At 39.1% G+C, this 20,262-nt stretch overlaps 2 protein-coding genes and 1 pseudogene across 2 annotated transcripts; 1 reads left to right on the forward strand and 2 right to left on the reverse strand.

Annotated features, from left to right (window-relative positions):
- Nucleotides 1–796: 796 nt before the first annotated feature.
- Nucleotides 797–5,252, forward strand: LOC137713175 (pectate lyase-like). The gene is made up of 5 exons (XM_068452441.1): nt 797–1,037; nt 3,465–3,612; nt 3,757–4,411; nt 4,508–4,750; nt 4,830–5,252. The coding sequence occupies exons 1-5, from the start codon at nt 977–979 to the stop codon at nt 5,046–5,048; spliced, it is 1,326 nt and encodes a 441-aa protein (XP_068308542.1). The 5' UTR covers nt 797–976; the 3' UTR covers nt 5,049–5,252.
- A 27-nt stretch (nt 5,253–5,279) lies between these two features.
- Nucleotides 5,280–9,380, reverse strand: LOC137713968 (isochorismate synthase 2, chloroplastic-like; annotated as a pseudogene).
- A 660-nt stretch (nt 9,381–10,040) lies between these two features.
- On the reverse strand, nt 10,041–16,677 carry LOC137713023 (uncharacterized). Its single transcript, XM_068452250.1, has 13 exons — nt 15,473–16,677; nt 15,163–15,340; nt 14,769–14,881; nt 14,555–14,656; nt 13,879–13,948; nt 13,285–13,340; nt 12,535–12,585; nt 12,317–12,421; nt 11,875–11,919; nt 11,286–11,391; nt 10,993–11,198; nt 10,677–10,763; nt 10,041–10,409 (listed from the first exon to the last, which is right to left on the reverse strand). Exons 1-13 carry the CDS (start codon nt 16,481–16,483, stop codon nt 10,233–10,235), a joined length of 2,307 nt encoding a protein of 768 aa, XP_068308351.1. The 5' UTR covers nt 16,484–16,677; the 3' UTR covers nt 10,041–10,232.
- Between the last annotated feature and the right edge of the window lie 3,585 nt (nt 16,678–20,262).

A 20,262-nucleotide genomic window follows, 5' to 3' on the forward strand; every position in this document is an offset into this window, starting at 1 on the left:
CAATTAACATGTAGAAGAAAAATTGAGATGCATATAAAGAGCAGGAATAAGGAGAAACAAAATTTATTTATGATATTAATCTCAAAGTTAAATAAAAATAATCTATAAATAAGGGGATATATATATATATATATCACAATCTAATAAAAAGATAACAAAAATAAGCTAATGTGAATAATCAGTGGGTGAACTTAATACAACAAAGTGTACTAAACCCAAAAATGATTCACTATTAGACTTAGATCAAGTTTACTCTAAAAATAATTAATTAAGCATACCTTTCTCTTTCTTTCTTCCACAAATGTATATTAAGTATCAAATTCTGGTTTTCATTAAAATTATTGTATTCCATAAAAAAATATAGCTACCACATTCAAGTGTTCAATTGAATCATTTCCTCCACATTTTTTCATAGCATTATAGACAATATACAAGTTAATCTGATAATTAAAAGAAATGGAATCGAGAACGTTTATGAAGGTTTTATCCTTTTCTACCGTTTTTCTTTTTTGGATGTTGGCTATTAGTATCACTCTCGAGGAGTGGTCAAGAGAAATTGTATAAAATTAGAAGGGAAAGAAAAAGAAAAGAAAATAACCGAAGCTCATCCAATAAGCATAAGAAATTAGAAGGCAAATAGGAATTTCGACCGTTGAAAGGGGAGAGGGGCTCCCCTCTCTTCCCTCCCCACTTCTCATTCGCATTTCTTTGCTTCATGTAGTTAATCTAGCTCTGCATATATAACCCATCTCCCACTGCAATTCTGAAATTTTAAATTAATTAACTTCCAAAAAAACTAATTACCCATGGAAACTTGCCCTACCCTGCCCTGAAAATTAAAGCCATTAATTCGAACCCTAGCAGTCTGGTAGGTCTGGTTTCACACCCGTAATATAGGAAAAAAAATAAAATTCTCTAAAACAAAATTGAACAAATGATAAGGTGAGGAAATAAAGGTGAAAAACTGAGAGGAAAGATGGCAATGGAAGCTAATTACAAGCTAAATGTGTTTATTTTATGTATTTTTATTATTACAATCACAATTCCTATTAAGTATACAAGTTAGCAATACAGTTAGTAAGTTGGTTAGAGTAGTTAGGCTCTCCCTTATAAAAACAGTTGTGTAACCTTCATTCTATTAATCAATACAAAAGCATATTTCTCTCTCTAAATCTATCTCTCTGTAAAACTCTCTGTCTTCTCTTCATCTTCCTTCTTGATTTTCTTTCAATTTCCAAACATTACAATGTAGTTAACATGGTATCAGAGCTACCAAGGCTCACGCCATGGATCTTGGTGGTCGATTCCTCTTCTATCTTTCTTCATTACTTTCTTTCGTTTCCGCGTATTTCCTTATTCGTAATACAAGAGCTCTTTCTTCCTTTCTTTCTATGTAAACTTCTGAGATTTCGCATAGGTTTTCTTTGATTTCATCTGGGTTTCACTGCAAATTTCTCTTCTCTCGAATCTTCTCATCGTCACCAGGATGGGAAGCAACCAAGCTGCCGTATCCTTCCTCACCAACCTCGCACGCGCCGCCATCGGCCTCGGCGCCGGTGCCACAATCCTCAACTCCGCGCTCTACACCATCGACGGCGGCCAGCGCGCCGTCCTTTTCGACCGTTTCCGCGGGGTCATCGACGACAGCATCGGCGAAGGCACCCACTTCTTGATCCCATGGCTCCAGAAGCCCTACATCTTCGACATCCGCACCCGGCCTCACACCTTCTCCTCCGTCTCCGGCACCAAGGATCTCCAGATGGTCAATCTCACCTTCCGTGTCCTCTCGCGCCCCGAGGTCGCTCTTCTTGCCGTGCTTCTTGCACATCATGGAAGCCGCCGCCGTACCGGAATGGCAGCGTCAGTTTGATCTGTGGTTTCTCACTCTGCTCGACCACCTCTGCGAGTCTGAAAAAGGGTTGGTCGGATCCTTGGTGATCTTTCGTTCTTCCGTCGCTTGATTTGTAGTTGATTGGTTCTTGGTGGAGTTTCTTGGTTCTAGAATTATGGGGTTTCAGTAAAGTAAAGGTCTGTGCATTCTACCTGTTTGTTGATTTGTCTCAGTGAGAATTTCTTTATGTTTGATGTATTCCAAGGCCGATTGTCATCGTCAATTAGTTTGCTCGTCGGTTTCTTGAAGAATTGTTAATTGTGGAGGCTTAAAGATTTGGTTTTGGTTCAATTTCTGGTAGTCTGGTTGGTCCTCCTCCATTCCTAGTTCTCTCCGAAGTTCAGCCTTTGGTTCCACGGGCTTGACAAAGTTAGGCCGCACAGGGAGGCCATAAACCTTGATTTGGGAAGTCTGGAGTCTAGCTTTCAATGCCCTCTTCGCAACCTCAGTTGTTGGGCAATAGCATCTCGTTACAAGTCTGGTATGCTCAATGCGTGTGAATTCTTGCATTCTGGTATGTCCAATTTTGTGGTTGTTCCGATTATGGTTTGTGTCCAAATTCAGAAATGTAATGTCTAAGAAGATTGTTCAGCAGCTAACTGAGGAGTGGTGCAGTATTTTTCTTATTACAGCCTATAATGTCGAGTCTAACCAACTCAATTGTTAGCATGAATCTACAGTAAGTCCGGTTATATGATGAAGTTTGATGAAGTTGTAAACGGTAAATCCCACGAAGGGTAATTCCGTGATGTAAGTAGGTAAATCCCACGAAGGGTAATCCTACATAGATGTTGATTTTCTGTTATTGAAATTGTGAAGGCCGATGCCACTGTTAAGAGTAGTTGTATTTTGGTTAAATCCACAAAGGGCGATCCCGTGGTGCTATAGTTAAGGCCGATGCCACACTATAGTTTGTTATTTTTCTGTTTAAAGGCCGAAGCCAATGTTAAATGAAGTTGTTGACGGTAAATCCCACGAAGGGTAATCCCGCAAGAAGTTGTTATAACCGGCCTGAGGGTGTGTTACAATTTTATAAGAGGCTGTTCTTCGATTGAAATATATGCTATGGATTGTAGCAGGGCAACATTCGGGTGTTGAATATACACACTGCTTTGAGATCTTTGTTTTGAGCTCCTACACAGAGGGTCACAGAAATGACTTTTGGCTAGTGCTAGTGGAGAGGGGGACGCTGTTCATCCACGGGTTTGTTGGCACTGTCATAAACAAGAGGTTTTGGTGGTTGGGTTTGGAAAGCGTGTACTAAGCATTGATACTACTAAAGTTGTGATGGTTCAACATTGTGTTCAGTGATTGTAGATGTTCTTCCAATCTCAAACTGGGTTTCCCCAGTTGAGATTGAGGGGGAGTATTAAGTATACAAGTTAGCAATACAGTTAGTAAGTTGGTTAGAGTAGTTAGGCTCTCCCTTATAAAAACAGTTGTGTAACCTTCATTCTATTAATCAATACAAAAGCATATTTCTCTCTCTAAATCTATCTCTCTGTAAAACTCTCTGTCTTCTCTTCATCTTCCTTCTTGATTTTCTTTCAATTTCCAAACATTACAATGTAGTTAACAATTCCGGCAACGGTGAGGGCCAACATTGCGGATTTCGACGCGCACTGGCAAGATCGAGCAAAAGAAGCGAAGCAAGCCGCCAACGAAGCCTACAATAAAAATCCTGCACAAGTCACTGAAAGTTTCAACAAGGAAGTCCATGAGTAAGTTCCTTGTCACACAAGCAACCAAACATTTTTAACCACCACCAATGTTGAATGTTTCATCGTGTACTTCAATTTGTAAGGAAATTTGATTTTTCGGTTTTGAAATTGTTCATTTACAAAGCTTTTATTCAATGGAAGCAGCACGTTTGATGCCGCGAATAAAACGAGAAGGAACTTGAAACAGAAGTACAAGGGTCCATGCCTGGCTACAAACCCTATTGATCGTTGCTGGAGATGTGATCCAAACTGGGAAACAAATCGCAAGAAGCTGGCTGATTGCGCCAAAGGATTTGGGCACAAGACGACAGGAGGCAAGGCCGGAAAATTCTATGTGGTGACTGATAACTCTGACAATGACATGGTGAACCCGAAACCAGGGACACTACGCCACGCTGTGATTCAAACTGGGCCACTTTGGATCATATTCGCTCGAGACATGAGAATAAAGCTAAGAGAAGAGCTTATGGTGACGAGTGACAAGACAATTGACGCACGAGGTGCTAATGTGCACATTGAGGATGGTGCACAAATTACACTACAGTTTGTGAAGAATGTGATCATCCATAATCTCCACATTCATGATACCAAGCCAGGAAATGGTGGCATGATTAGGGACTCGGTGAATCACTATGGACAACGCACACGCAGTGATGGTGACGGTATATCAATGTATGGAGCCTCAAACGTTTGGATAGACCATGTCTCCGGGTCAAATTGCGCAGATGGACTCATTGATGCCATCCAGGGGTCTACAGCCATCACCATATCCAACTGTCACTTCACCAATCATAATGATGTAAAAATCCATCTATTACATACAAATCGAGACCAACCCTTTGTGAAAAAAATGCTTTTTACGAACTAATATGTGTCGTTTTGATTCATGATGTAGGTGATGTTATTTGGTTCAAGTGACAGCAATTCTCAGGATGAAGTGATGCAGATAACTCTGGCTTTCAACCATTTCGGTCAGGGGTTAATTCAGCGTATGCCCAGGTGCCGGTGGGGGTTTTTCCATGTTGTAAACAACGACTACACGCATTGGATTATGTACGCTATTGGTGGAAGCCAACATCCTACCATAATTAGCCAGGGCAACCGGTTCATTGCCCCGTCAAATAAAGCCAGTAAAGAGGTACATATACTACTATGAACAAATAGTACTACTTGTTCCCTGAAAACAAATTGTCAATGCTAATCTTGTTGTTATCTAGGTGACGAAGAGGACCAGTGGAGCGGAGAACGTGTGGAAATCGTGGAATTGGAGATCAGAGAACGATCTTATGATGAATGGAGCATTCTTTGTTGAATCCGGAAGCCCAATCAGGAATCTCCCAAAGGCGGATATGATCAAGGCAAAGCCTGGGACATTCGTGACTAGGCTCACGCGCTTTGCGGGTCCTCTAAAATGCATTAAAGGGAGGCCATGCTAGAGTATATGTTGAACAAACATAACAAATATGTATATAAATGTATGAATCTCAAACAGAACCCTGTTGAAAACCCATATGTTTTTGTAGAGGTAGACAGTGAAGAGTGAATAGAGAAAACACTGTCCTCTTATCGCGTTCTTGCGAGGGTTGGGGGTGGAAGGGAAAAATAAATGATAGATTTGGGAAAGTAACTTTGAGGTGTATACACAGAAATGTAAATTTTGCAATGGATAAATTTCTGATTGCAGTTTATTTAATCTGTTCTTTCTAATCAAGGCACAATGATATATTTTGTGATGAAATCCTATTTCCGATGGGAACAGTTGACAATTGTCCGAATTTTCTCATTACTTTTGTATCCATAATAGTGCGAAAAGAAGACCCCACTCTAAGGGTTATTTGATTTTCAACTTTATTTTTACAAATCGAATCTGTTTTACGCTTGTCATTGGGGAAATCATCCAAAGAAGCATCAAATAAGAAAAATATCGCCATCAAAGAATCCTCGCTAACAGCTTTGGAACTGCACTGACCTTTTTGGTTGATACCCCTTGCGGTATATCAGCTTTTAATCTCTAGAGGCACTTCAAGTTTAAGCAACTTGGATAACTGCAGCATTGATCAAAACATGTAAAAATTTATTGAAGCATCTAGTCTCATGCTCAATGCTTATAACACAGCGATGCAAATTTGAATGCATACAGACCTGAGAAATCTTGAGTTCGAGTTCATCCCATTCTAACGATGCATTACTTCCTTCCACAACCCCGGTTCCAGCATAGATCATCGCGCCAAGACCCTAGAATCCAGAAGGGTCAGTGCTACGAGCTCGGCGTGCTAGTGAAGACATGCCTATGTAAAAGAGTAGAAGCAAAAGAATACACTTGGTTTACCTTTTCGACTAATGCTGACCTACTGCCAACGGCAAACTCACTCTCTCCTCCACCAAACCAACCAACCGGCCCTTCATACATCCCTCGGTCTAATACTTCTGAAAGCATTTTGTGAATAGAAAGAATCTGTCTTCAGGAAAATGTTCTATTTGGACCAAAACAGCTAGATGAATCGAGTGTATAGAGCCAAAGGATTATGAGCGTATAGACAGCAAAAACAAAGTAGTAGTAAGATGCACCTGTTTCTGCAATTAAAACCCGTGCCTCCTCTGTTGGAAATCCACAAACTGCTGGACTTGGGTGAAGAGAAGACAATATTTCAAACTGAAAAGAAGCAGATAGCCTGGAAACTTCAATTCGACAAGGACTACGGGATGAAAATTGAACATATCCTTCAGAAATAAATCTAGTGAGTTGCAGAACATAAGTAGAACAATTCAATGTAGTTACCTCATCATCTTCACTTCTTAACCTGCCAGCCAATTTGGCATATAAATGTTGGACTCGAGGGAATTTACGGATTGCTTTCTTTGGTTCAACTTGGACACTGTCACATACGTTCTACAAAACAAGAAAGTAAGTACCGCGATTTTTATTTTCGGTTAATAGATTTCAGCATTTGCACTGATTTATTCCCCACTAAACAAAATCAACAACGAAATTTTAGACATAGAAGTACCCAAAAGTAAACTTGCCTCTAATTTTCTTTGTATGCTTTCTTGTACAATGGTAAACTCAAGGTGGTCTTTCGGACTGCAAAACGAATGTTGTTGGCTTTTACTAGTTGAAACTTGTTAAAAATATGGGTGTAACGGAAATTCTCATGGATTTAACGCTCGCTTAGAAGCTGAGGTTGGATGCTTGCAAGACTATTTGTAGCAGCAGAATGAAGTATAACATCACAAAAAGATTACGAAAGGTCGAGTTAAACCTGGAAAGTAACTCAAGTTCTATTTGAAGATCTTCAGGCATCGATTCACCTCTGGCTCGGGTTCCAGCCAGAGCCTCGCTGGTAATGCCAAGCCATTTTCTGTGAAACAGTTGCTCTGGCTATTTACAAGGACCATCAAAATAAAAACTCAAACAACTTTCACAATGATCATAGAAGATAATAGATGTTGTAGTGAATGAAATTTATACTTTTCGAGACAATTACCGTGTTTCCAATAAATGCCGGTGCATTAGGCGGCTGAAGACAAAACCATGATATGGGATCGATATCCGTAGCTGTTATTACTCTGCTGCTACGCGCGAGTACCACCTGAATTCCCAACACGAGATGATTCGTTAATGAGGGAGGGAGAGAGAAATATGAAGCAAAGGTGCGTCTCAATACTGAAAAGCTATATTAACAGCATTGAGACACAGCTTTGCTACTTTCCTGCAGCTGTGCAATACTACCATCTGCGGCCAGTACCTTAAAAAGTGCTGAGTCGCTTCTTATTTTCTGCAAAGCTCTATTAACAGCAAGATCCCAATACGTCTTGCACGGGATGTTATTGTTCCTTAACATTAGTGTCCAAGGAACATGTCTTTGAAGCTTTAAAACAACCGAAGATATCTGCATAATCACAAGAATTTATACCCACATGAAGCATGAATACCTTCGATAAATACTAAACGAAGCAGATTTAACTCAATCCAAATATCTGAACCTGGTGCAATGTAGCTTTAAGTGCATCAATTGCATCTCTCAAAGTCCACGAAAGAGCGCGGTCCCAAGCAATGATTGTTGCTAGCATTGAACCTTCTTCAAGCTCATCAAACTCAACCTGTCATTCAGTATCTAGCAGCAGATGGTATAAATACTTACGAGAATTCAAACACGATTTATGGCTCGAAACAACTGCACGAAAGCAAATAATCATTCTACCTGAGGAACCATAAAATAAAAGTAACCAAATGCCTCCCATTCGGAGGATATGTTGGCTCTTTCATCGAAACGGATTGCCCCATAAGCGCGAATAAGCGGACATTCTGTAGAGAGGAACATTCAGTCACGAGATGAGACAATTAGACTTGAGTTTATATAACGGATTTCGAAAGAAAAAAAGCGTAGTTCTTACAAAATCAGCGTCCACAAGGGGGATCACGGTCAACTGTAACTATAGTTGATACCTTCAGATATCAACTATTGATATGTTGTATATATTAACGATATGGATATAACCATTGATATGTTATCGATATGTCACCAATATGTGGTACGTATGGATTTCGCTACAGCTACAGTTGAAAGTGTAACTATAAATGTGTATATAAATGGAAATGACATTGAACTTGTCGCAATATGTTTTGTTGTTTTACCTCTTTAAGGACTTCCAACGCCTGTACGAGAAGGGATGCAGATCCTGAAAGAAAACTGCAGACCCACGCTGGCAACGCTGACCAAATTGTTCTTCGATTTATGCTGGTCATTCCCATTGGGTCTATCAATGTAAAGATTAGAAGAGTTGCTGGTTTGGCCCAATGCTACTTTGTATTAGCACTCCCTAGCCTTTGTGCAAACTAGTACATAAGTTAGCAGTAATTAACATAAATGGACTTTTAATGATTAGAGATTTACATGCAACTACGAGTCTAATTAAGGTGCCGGTATCCCAAGCCTGTTACGCGATATGAGATAAGAAAGGTAAAGCACATGGTGGCACGTGATAGTCTTTAGATACTGTCACCTTAGCGTTCCAGTTGCATGTACGTTTTATCACCAGATGTTAGGAGAAAATTTCTTTTTAATTTCGTCATGTGCTACGCAGTGCAGGATAAGGAAACAGGGATGTAAAAGCCCATGCTGTCCAATGCCACCCAACCACGTGGCACAAGCCCATTGCTCTGAAAACAAACCTTTTTTGACCTCTCACAGAACAGGAGCAAGTAAGAATTGAGTTTGAATGGCATTGAGCATTTTTAACATGGCTTACCTGGAGACGTATAATTCCGGAGGAAGACGGAGGCGGGTTTGAATTCAGTATGGCGGAGCTGAGCCGATCCAGAGCCAATGAAGGTGTTGGAACCGCCGGAAACGACCGCGTTTCAACAGTGCCTAAAGGGAGGTGAGAGACTCCTTGGCAACCATTCATGGAAAGTGAACACAACTGAGACCTCTGTTCACACAAGGAGAAGGATATTAGATGACATGTCAAACATACGAGAGAAGCTTATCTACGCTGAGATGCCACCCAAGCAAACCACGTACTGCTAATGCGTCTTAATTTTCTCACATGGCAGTGCGTCATTGACTGAAGATAACACCACAACAGCATTCCGCAGCATCAGGACGCATGTATGAATGTGATGGAAAAAAAAGGGAATGAAGTAGGTTTACATGGTGAGAGAAATGAATGGCTTGCCTGCTGGAAACTGTGATGCTGCATTTGGCGGCTGCTTCAGGATCCATTAAACATGGCCGAGCAGCGGCAGCGGCTGCAGCAGTGGCCATGAGAGGAAGGAGGAGAGGAAGCTTTCGTCTCAACTGCCAATAGGTGATGGCGCTCTCCTCCAACGCTTTTATAGAGAGACATGGTGGGAAACGTGACACGTGAGAGCGTGTTTCTGATCCAGTCTTAGGACTAGAAAATGTTCGCCTCTTTTTTATATACGACAAATAAAGACGGAAAATATGCACAAATAGAATCAGCTTACAAAATTATAAGCAAATTAGAAATCACAATGTTTTGACAAGGAGGGAAATTCGAACTTTGTGCAAGAGACAAACACAATGCTTCTAATCAACTGACCTAATTCATATTTGCATAATTATTGACGTCTTAATGTTCCTCGGGTTACAATTTTAATTAAAAGTTTGCAACTAATTTCACTTGTGTATATTTCCTCAAAACGATAGGGTCTTTGTAATTAAGAAATATATAATAATACTTCTGATTCATTTATATCCAATCAACCTCAATTATTCACACCATAGAGGGTGCGATGGGGCATGGAGAATAGTAATAATTTTTCACGGAATTACACAGCATTCTGTCTAACCTAATAAAGACCCGTTTAAAAATATTTTTAAAATGATTGAAAATATTTTTGGTAAAATTATTTTTGAAACTAATCCTTAGTAAAAATACAAATGTTCTTGGGTTCCAAAAACTTTTTTCTCAAAAGCGCTTTTAATCATTTTAAAAGCGATTCTAAACAAACCCTAAGACTACACAATCATAGGGATTTTTAATCCACCTCATTCAAGTGCCAATATACAACAAACAACACAAATAAATTCATCTATTAACAAAAAATGATACTCCAACAACACTTTGAGGGGAAGAATCCTAACTCGTAAGACCTACTCTTCCCCCAAACCAAGTCCACCAATTCGCTGCCGCCTCCTGTCAAAAACTGCTTTGAAAGAGTCGCGTTCTGCACGAAGTTGCTCTTGGAATGCTTTCTGCTTCTTTGATTCACCACTGCTAAGCCTACTATGGGTGGTAGAGTTCTCTTCTTCGGGTAACGGATTGGACTTCTGCAGGTGTCGGAAGTTAAAAAGCTAATGAGACCATTTTTGCTGGCCCTATGAAGGAATAGATACAACACATAGATGGTGCATACACGAATACCACAAGAACCGTACTCTAAACGAAGGGTGAACCTTGTATCTCAACAACTAGCCCAGCAGAAAAGAAAGTACTATAACAAAGTCGAAGCTACATCTAATTACTATGTCCAACTATATAATTTATATCATGAAAGGCATAATGTAGTGGTTTTATGATAGCGAAGTAACACTAACCAAGTTGTATCCAGAACCTGGTCCAATGACCAAAGACATGACATTCGCCTTCTTTGCTGCTGCTATTGAAAACCCAGTATAGCCAACCTGGAGGAAGGAAGAGTAAGGTTGCAACGACCAAGGAATATATATACATAAACACCACTATAACCGTGATATCTTTCTTCTAAACGTAAGTTAACAATCAATTCTTGCACTGAAAAGTAACTATAAAACGACAAGTCATGATCTAAAACACACACACACACACACACACACACACATATATCAACTAAGCATGTACATCAGTTGAGTGATAGGACCAGAAAATACATACCTGGTCACTCCAGCACACGGATTTTGCTTCCTTGCGATAAGCGTTAATCAGTCCAGAAAGAGCATTAAACTTGCCCTTCACACCTTCAGCTTTTTCAGTATCATCATCATATAATACTTCTGACCATTTACTCCTACCTAGTTCTTTCACTTCCACAGTTGGATGGTCTTCTTCAGCGTCCAAGCTCTTCCCACCATGCGAAGAGCCTAAAGATTTAAGATTTACTAAACCTGATTAACTCAAATCACCCCTCACATAATTACTAATACGAAAGAATTATAAGCCAAAAATACCAATATGAGCATCATCTTCAGCAGGGGGTGCTATGATCTTTTCAGGCTTTCTTTCTTCCAATCCCGGTGAACCATCATTATCAGCATCTTCTGTATCCATGTCCACCTGGTAGATATCATATGGATTCATATCAAACCAAAATTAAAATAGATCTGGATCCAAAATATGCAGTAATTATCTCCTAAGTCATCGGCGAGCACAGTAACTCACTCACTATCCATTGGATTAAAATCAACTGACATTTATCTACCAAAAGAAAAGGTCTATTGGGATTTAGTGTCCAGCCATTAGAGTTTAATCAATGATTGGTGGTACAACTCTAAGTTCTCTAATGAGTAAGCAATCAAGTTGATACATATCCACAGGGTGTTCCAACCACACAATGTGAACGCACGACAACCACAACACTGTTGATCACGTTGACTTCACAGAATGGTCAACATGGTCAATCCTGTGTGGTAATATGTTTGGTACACGTATATATACACATTTCTTTTTGCCTTAGGAATACAGGCATATCTGATGCCAGAGAACTCTTCTTGTTCAAAATAAAAGAAAAGCAAAAGAGTCAAATGTGATTTAACTTACTTCTTGAATGTCACTTTCCTTCAAGCCATCTCCATGGAATAATGACTGTCAAGCCGGCAATACACAATGTCAAACAAAAGCCCATAAGCAAATATAAGTGATAACATAATCCCAGGTGTGTGTTACTTTCACTGGCCCTTGTAGTGGTACCGCCCCCTATTAATTCCTGGCTTTGAATCCTCAAGTAGTTTCGGACCCCAAAAGGGAAGGAGGTGGAGGTGTATAGCTCTCAGGGGCCCAAAAGAAAATAGTTTCCTTTACATTCACAAGTTAACGGCCATCCTAACTTTCTAGCCCAAAAACTAATGGTCATCCTATAACTGATCAATGTAAAAGCATTAACTCGACCTCCACGTTCAACTTTTTACACCTACAACTGATGTCTGCTTTGAACTCCTCCATCCTATCCTAAAGTGAGAGCTAAATTTAAATGACAACAAACCTTGGTGTCCAATTGCAAGTATAGGGTTGGAGCTTCCTCCCATTGTCCAGCAATCTTCTGTATGTCATCTTGGGTGAAGCCGTGCACATTCCTAGCTGCGCAACCCTGAAATTAACAAAAATATATATGAAAAAAACAAAAACCTTCCAACTTTATGTCTAATGTTAGCCTTGCTTTCAAGAAAGAGAATTATCATAAAACACACATACGATACTCACCGCAGGATCCTTATATGGAGCTTCTAGTATATAAACTTCATACCCCGAACTCTGAAAAGAAGACAAAGAACAATGAGTGAACCAGAAAATAGACAATCCAGAAGTCACTATTATATGATCAACCACCATTATTATGATTTTTTGGGCCATAACTCAGCCCCCATTGAATATAAGAAAAATAACCAATCGTGCAAATATTAGTAGTACAAGAGGAAAATTGCTTCCCGATGGAAAATTAAACGAAATTTCGTGCATGGTGCCATTGATAAAAAAAGCACCACTAAACTTGACATCCAGACCAAATAAATGAAAACAAAAGTGAGTATACCTAAATCCCCTCCTTACAACCTAGTAAGTAGGTAAGGCCAAAAGAAACCCAACTCTGGAAGTCCAAACTACAGCCACATGTAATTAGCCCCATGACTAAACACAATGTCCGTAGTTGGCACATATTCAAATAGGTTATAAAGCCCAAAACAATACAGGCTGGAGAACTGGCGCTTGTTTAGACAGGGCATCAAAATACCTCATCTCATCCACCTACTTAAAAAAATGTAAAACTAAAACATAAAATCACATACTACAGCATCACAGAATTGCTAATCTAGGATATTGGCACACTAGCAAACTTCTCGCTAGCTCTCTAATCGCCACTACTGGGTTTCTCATGAAAATGCTGAGTGACAAAAATAGTTGACACTTACAGAACACATGGCAGAGGTTGTGAGAAAGAGAGAAATGAGGTTATACCTTTGCAATTGCCCAAAACTGAGCAAAATCAGCTACCCGCAGATTGCGGTCATCCACTAAGACGAAGCACACATACCACCAACAAAAGGGTCAATTTCCATACAAAACTGCATCTGTAGTTAGTTAAAATGAAGGCAGTGCATTGGCACTGCATCATCCCTTGTTCTACAACGATACCAGATTATTTTACTTACTAAATTTACTGGCAAGCCAGTACGGTAATCTTATCATTTTAATGCCTCAGGAGTAGAAAATTTTTAAGATAACGAAAATCAAGTTTGAAATCCTATCTAAAAAACACTTCAGGAAGGTCATTTATGCACCCATGTTTTAGAGGAGACATATGTCTCAGAGCTGATCGCTTACCACCAGCCAGTGTGAGCTACTGAAATCAAAGCACACACTGCCTAAACATCATTTGACCAAAAAACTGTCACAATATTTTACACAAAATTCGCAAGTAATTCCATCGGAAATCTCAGAAATTCCCAAGCCTTTATAAATAGCTACATAGCAAAGAAGAAAAGGAGCAAAGTAGAGATATAAAGTTTGATGTTTTCTGTCCTTGGTCAGCAAAGTAAAGGGAAGGCATACCAATTATGAAGGTGAAAACACCCTCCTCAAGGGTCTTCTTAAATGCCTTCAGCATACTCAACCTATAAGCCTGTGAAGAAGACATGACAGCATCAAGGGTTTGATACCATTTTTATATGAATGGAATATAGATTTCTTAAATCATTCTATCCCTAGGCATGTCAAAATCATAATTGGCTCCAAAAGAAAAAAAAAATAAAAAATTAGGAAAATAATACAAGAGGTAAATAAATAACCGACATCTACCACCCAATGCCCAACCCCATCCCCCCAAACTAAAGAAGTTCCACAAGGATTTAAGACAACTAAATGCTACAATTGACTGTTTGCACACAGAAAGATTAAACGTATCAAAAATTGAAGTGGTAGTTTACTGGATTAACAAATGAAACTGCAAATTTTTTTTTTTCTGTTTGATCACTTGAAAGGTATTGCCTAAACTACAAAAAACGAGCTGACTATTTTTATTCTAGATGTCAAAGCAGGAAAGGTTGATGCAATCAAATTCTATAGCAGCCTTTTTATTCAGCAGTGACCAAGACAAAGTCCCAAGGCTAATTTTGCCTGATGCGACAGAATTTACATAACCACCTCCCAACCCTTGTAAATCTCAACATGAAAGACATTCAAATCAAACCAAATTTCTATTAGTTTTGAATATTTTGAACTGTTTTACCTCCTCCATTTCAGGTTCATAACAATACTCCATCACCTTCTTCACCACTCGCTTCTTGCCTCTAGCTGAACTTGAAGATTTTGAAACATCATTTTCCTCAACCTTTAGTATAAAACATAAAACTTCAGTTAAAATTCTCTCAAGTGCCCAAAGAACACTAAAGACAACCCTGAGAAAGTAATAGGAGGCAAAAGAAGAGGCAAGAAAAAAAAACCTTTTCTACTTCTGTCATAAAATAATCATCCATGGAATGGATTCGTGGAGCATTACCACCATTTTCAACCTCTAGGTCGCGCAACATCTTTGCTAAGTAGCTCTTTCCACTACCTGATATCAAATACATTATAAGATTTCCAGAATATGGTCGAAGGTGAAAAAGAACTCTGAAAGTAAGTGGGATGGGTGGGGTTCTGTAATTTTCAGCTCAATTTTGAAGGGGTAAGTATGAAAATTGATCAGGCACTAATCTAAATATTATTTGCTTCTCTCTTAGACCGGCAGACCACTATGATTAAAGTTAACATTTTAGGGACTAAAGAAAAGCAATGTGCACTTATGAAAAATGAATAAACACCACCTGCACATATTACAAATACAAAATTTGGTACCTGGAAGCCCTCTTAGGATTATCACAAAATGATCTGGACGAGTGACTCTATGTGGCTGCTTAAATAAGTGTGTAGCATCAATAACTTTTGGCTTATCCAAAGATGACTGCTTTCGTGGAAATGGATACCCATCTCCTATGCACTGCTTTGATGATATTTGATGAGCAGCATGAGATTGCTTCGGAATTACAAAAGGAAAATTAAAAAACAAAAAAACAAAATTCATTAGAAGGCTAGAAGCCTAATTGAAAATTGCAACCCAACAACAATGCAAGATAAACCATAAAAGCATACAAGGAAGCAACTATACCTCCATAATATAGCCAGTAGAAGCATGTGAAAATGGCTTACTATGAAAATAAGGCTGTGCCGGAGAGTGGGATTCAGGATATGGTGGATAGGCTGAAGACATCATTGGTGAGGAACCAAAGGAAACCGGAAACAATGAAGGCGGCGATTTTGATGGCGGATCCATTGGAAGAGGAGGTGGTGGAGTGGTGGGAAGAGGAGGCTGCCCACTGAATGACCGAGAAGCCCGCATATGACCTGCATTTTCAGAAACAAATCTACCACTAGCAGGGGGCGAAAAGTAGCCTCCGTTTTCATTCGTAATCGGAGTGCCATGTGGAGGAACTCCAGGCATATGTTGCTGCCCAAGTGACTGTCTCACATCATGCCGCTGCAGTCCATAGGGTTGTGGTAGCTGATTGGTATGATCATAGTATGGTACATTAACATGGGAATGTTGTGATTCATTCACAGGCCTAGAATCTTTACTTTGATCAGCATACCTATTCGTTTCGCCATTCGGTATGGTATTACTATCCGAAATTGAACCCACCCCACCGTGATCACGAATCAGCTTCAATCTCCGCTCATTATCTGATGAAAAGCTCGCATTGTTCAGGTTAAAATCGGTCTTTAAACCCAAACCATCGACTCTCGGCCTTTTGAAGTTCCTATCACCTTCACTAACGTACGCATTGCCACCATATTCATACGGTGGCGGACCTTGCGGCGGCGGCGCCAAACCGTCTCTATACGGAAATTTCCCATATGGGTCTACGTCAAAATTAGCGGTTCTCTGCCACGGCCTGGGATTTTCAAACCCATTCGGATTACCCACGAGCGGGCTCTGAGTACCCATATACAGGTCAAAACCGGGTCTTTGGAAAGGGTGACCCGAATCGTTAGGGAAGATCGGGTTTTGATTGAAGGGTGGATGCGGAGGGCAAAAGGGGAAGTGAGAAAATGAGCAAATAGGGCAGAGGGTACCTGGGATTGGAGCCCTAGGCCGCCATTGTTGGTGCTGAGGGTCCATGACGAGCTCTGATTTGAGGATCGTCGGAAACTGTGGCCCAGCTGAAAAGAATTGAAAATTAGGGTTTTGATTCTGCGAATTTGGGGATGTCAGGGTTCGAATCAGCCAACGGAGAAGAGAAGTGAAGAAGCATCGCCTGAATATTCCAGAAGAAACATAAAGCTGAAAAATTGGTTCGAACTTGCAGCTGCTTGTCAGAGGGAGAGGAAAAGCAGTTAAAACAAAGAAAATTAATTAAAAGTGCTTCAAAATTTTGAATTTTAACGGTGAAGGTAAAATAGATGGTATTAGAATTGACTTTTCAATGTAAAAATATGATTTTTCGTTAAAATGAATAGCATAGGGAGTTTTTCGTTAAAGTTTCCTAAAAAGAATTCTGGTACAACCGACATTTTTGTCTCAAACACTTGCGACATTTTCTAATGGAAACAGCATATGAGAACTGAGAAGCCATTCCCAATGAAACCCTTGTGTTGTAGAATAGAGTAGGGCTAGGCACGGGCGGGGCCCAATTTTGAAAGGACCGAATCGGATCCAAGTTTAAAAGAACCGGTCGGATCAGAGCGGGTACAACAAATTTTAATACATAAATCGGACCTAACCTGGCTCGTTTGAAACGGACCGGGTCCACGGGTCCTTTTCTTTTTTTCTTCTTCTTCGTCGATCGAGTCAAGAGCCCTCAGAATCAACCAAGTTGCACCAGATTGAGCGGTCACCAACCGAGTTTGGAGCCTCGTGACTCGTGTGGTGGTTGTTGTGATGTTGACGCAGTTGATTCGAGGGGTGGGAGCGAGAAAGAGAACCCTAAAGTTCTCTAAATCTGGGATGTTGTCGAGGACTCAAGGAGGACAATCAAGGTTGCTGGGCCGTCGTGGTAGTCGTCAGGGCCCAGACTCACAACAGTGGTAATGTTAGGGTGGTGGAGGAGATGACCAACGGTGAATGACTAAGTGTGGGTGAAAGAATCGTGGAGGGGACGACGCACGGGAGATAGAATCGATCGAGGACTCGAGTGACAGACACAGAAGAGACATAGGGTGAAACTAAAGGTTAATAGCGTCTACGACGGTGATAGGGTGGTGATGGTCGCAACGGGCAACGATGGTGGTGAATCGGTGGTGGTCTGCGTTTGGTGATGTCGACAAGGAAAGATAGGAGTGGGAATCGATTAGGGACCGCTAGGTCACTCGGAGAAGAGAAACAAATCTCATCCATATTCCATTCATTCCATTTTAGAAATGGGCCAGGTAGGCCCCATGCTTTTATAGATTGGACTCGCCCCACCCCATAAATACCATCGCCCCACCCCGTTTCTTCTTTAAAAAAATTAGACCCGGCCCGTACCCACCCCGATCCGCGGTTCCTAGGCCCGTTTGCTTACCCCTAGAATAGAGATCCTCTCCGCATGTCACAAATTGGATCTGGATCGAGAAATTTGGACCACTTATTTCAAATTTTACGGCTTTTATTAGCCCATTTCACTACCCCACTCACGCAATCCAAGAGTCTAGATATATTTCCCTCTTTTAAACGATCCAAGTTTCTGATATGTCCGGCTTCATATTGCGAGATCTAGAGAGAATCTGAATTCGTGTTTGTAAACACTTTTTTTTAATGTTTTTAATATAAATATGTAGCAATTGTTATTAAAATTCCAAGATTTTTCTTTCTTACAAGAAATTACTTTTACCATTCATAAGCATTTTAAGTTTTTCTTGCAAATAATGTAGATCGGCTATCAAAGAACCTTTTTTTGACCTTTTGCATAAGCAATTCCAAGCATGTTTTAAAACATTACAACATTGTTATGTCTTTTAACTCAAGCAATGCCTAAAATATACACAGGAGAGACATTTTTGTTGTTGAAAATATGCTTGAGGTTGTGAACAAATACGATGTATGGGTTGAGTAGTTGAGGAGAATTATTGCATACAAGAAGATGAAAGGAGAAAGTAGGGTAGTCAGAATTTTTAATTTTTAACGGTAGATTTTATCGTTTGACATAAAATATCTATGATAATCAAATTTTATCATTTAGTATAGGAGAAATTAGGTTTTCATCTCTCTTTTTGCTACTCCATTGATTAAAACCTTATTCATTTTTAATTTTTTATCAAGGTCCTTGGGTATTAATAACCTCATTAATTATTTCAATAATAAAATATTTTTACCTAAAAATATTCATTTAGTGTTAAAAATGTTACAATTAGTATATTTATATTTATGGCTAAATTTTTTATCATATATTTTTATTTTTAGTTTGTACCCATTTTTAATTTGCAAACCTTTTTTAATTTATACCAATTTTCTTTTCAATTTTAATTTGTACCAATATATTAATTTCTTTTTGTGCCCATATTTTTTAAAGTTTTATTTGTATTTGTGCCCATGTGTTTATCGTCACGTGACATTGTATAATTAATTAATGATAGAAAAATTACATATGGTATATTTATGTTTTATGGCAAAACCTTGTATCATATATTTATATTTTTAGTTTGTACCCACTTTTAATTTGCAACCTTTTTTTTTTTTAATTTGTAGTATTTTATTTTTAGTTTTAATTTGTACCCATGTATTAATTTCTTTTTGCACCCATATTTTTTTAAATTTCATTTGTACTCATAATTTTTTAATCTTTTATTTGTACCCTAATTTATTTATAATGTACTCATTCTTCTTTATTAATGTATTATGTACCGCTTTGTTATATGTGAAATGTACCAATTTTTTTTAACACTATGGATGCATTATTTTGCCATTTATTATTTCTTATTGTTACATAATTTGTATCCATTTATTCAATTAAAATGTTTGAATTTTTTTATTGTAGCTGTTTCTAATAGTATTATAATGAGGGATTTTAAATTTATAGGATTATAAATCTCATAAAATATCAAACAATTAATGTCAAAACTATAAAAATATAAATAGTAATAGTAATATAATGAGGTGTACAAAGTCAAGAGATTTTGATCAAACTTTGAAAATCATTAAGGTTTTAGTCAAAGAGTGTTAGATATTAAAGACCGCATTCAAAGTATCCCTTTAGTATATAATAAGAGACGAAATTAATAAGTCCTTAGTGTCTCCAAAGTTTATGCGAGTCGACTCTAAATATAATTCACGAACCAAACGGATTCTAAATTAAATGGGGGTTGTTAATTATCTGCCCAAAGTTTTGTGAACAAACGTAGACCCTAATGGTTAATCCTCGAGGGCCCATAATTATATGGGAGTTGGTATCATCACAAGGGCATTAGCGGGTTCTATCTCCTAAACCCTAAACCTTAATATCCGGGTTGAACAGTGAAATCCTCTATGCAAGTAGCACACAGTTAACAAGGCCTGCAGGCAATCAAGTTGCAGCTAGGAGAAGCCGCAGATACTAGGTTTGGCCGTCCATGAACTAACGTCCTTTGCAACATCATGATCTTCATGTTGTTTTTGCGCGTTAATGTTAATCCAACGGCTCTCGATTGCCGTAAGGAGCCGCAGTATGGGAATTGGAAGATATCGATGGCGGTTTGAGGAGGAGGATTGTTGTAGTAGTACGATTGTAGTAACTCTCGGTCGACATGTTTGAACCCTCGCTAATTTGTCTTACAGGGGCAGAGGTATCGTATATATGGCCAATTTTGAACACAAGTTACATGATGCAAAAGTAAGAGGGACTGCGTAGATAATTAAAAATGCAGACTGCAGGCGTAATGTTGCGCGGTCTAATTAGGGTTTTGTCAAGAATCTACTCAAATAAGTAATAATAATATACAAATCCA

Source organism: Pyrus communis, chromosome 13 (genome assembly GCF_963583255.1).
Source record: "Pyrus communis chromosome 13, drPyrComm1.1, whole genome shotgun sequence".
NCBI lineage: Eukaryota > Viridiplantae > Streptophyta > Magnoliopsida > Rosales > Rosaceae > Pyrus > Pyrus communis.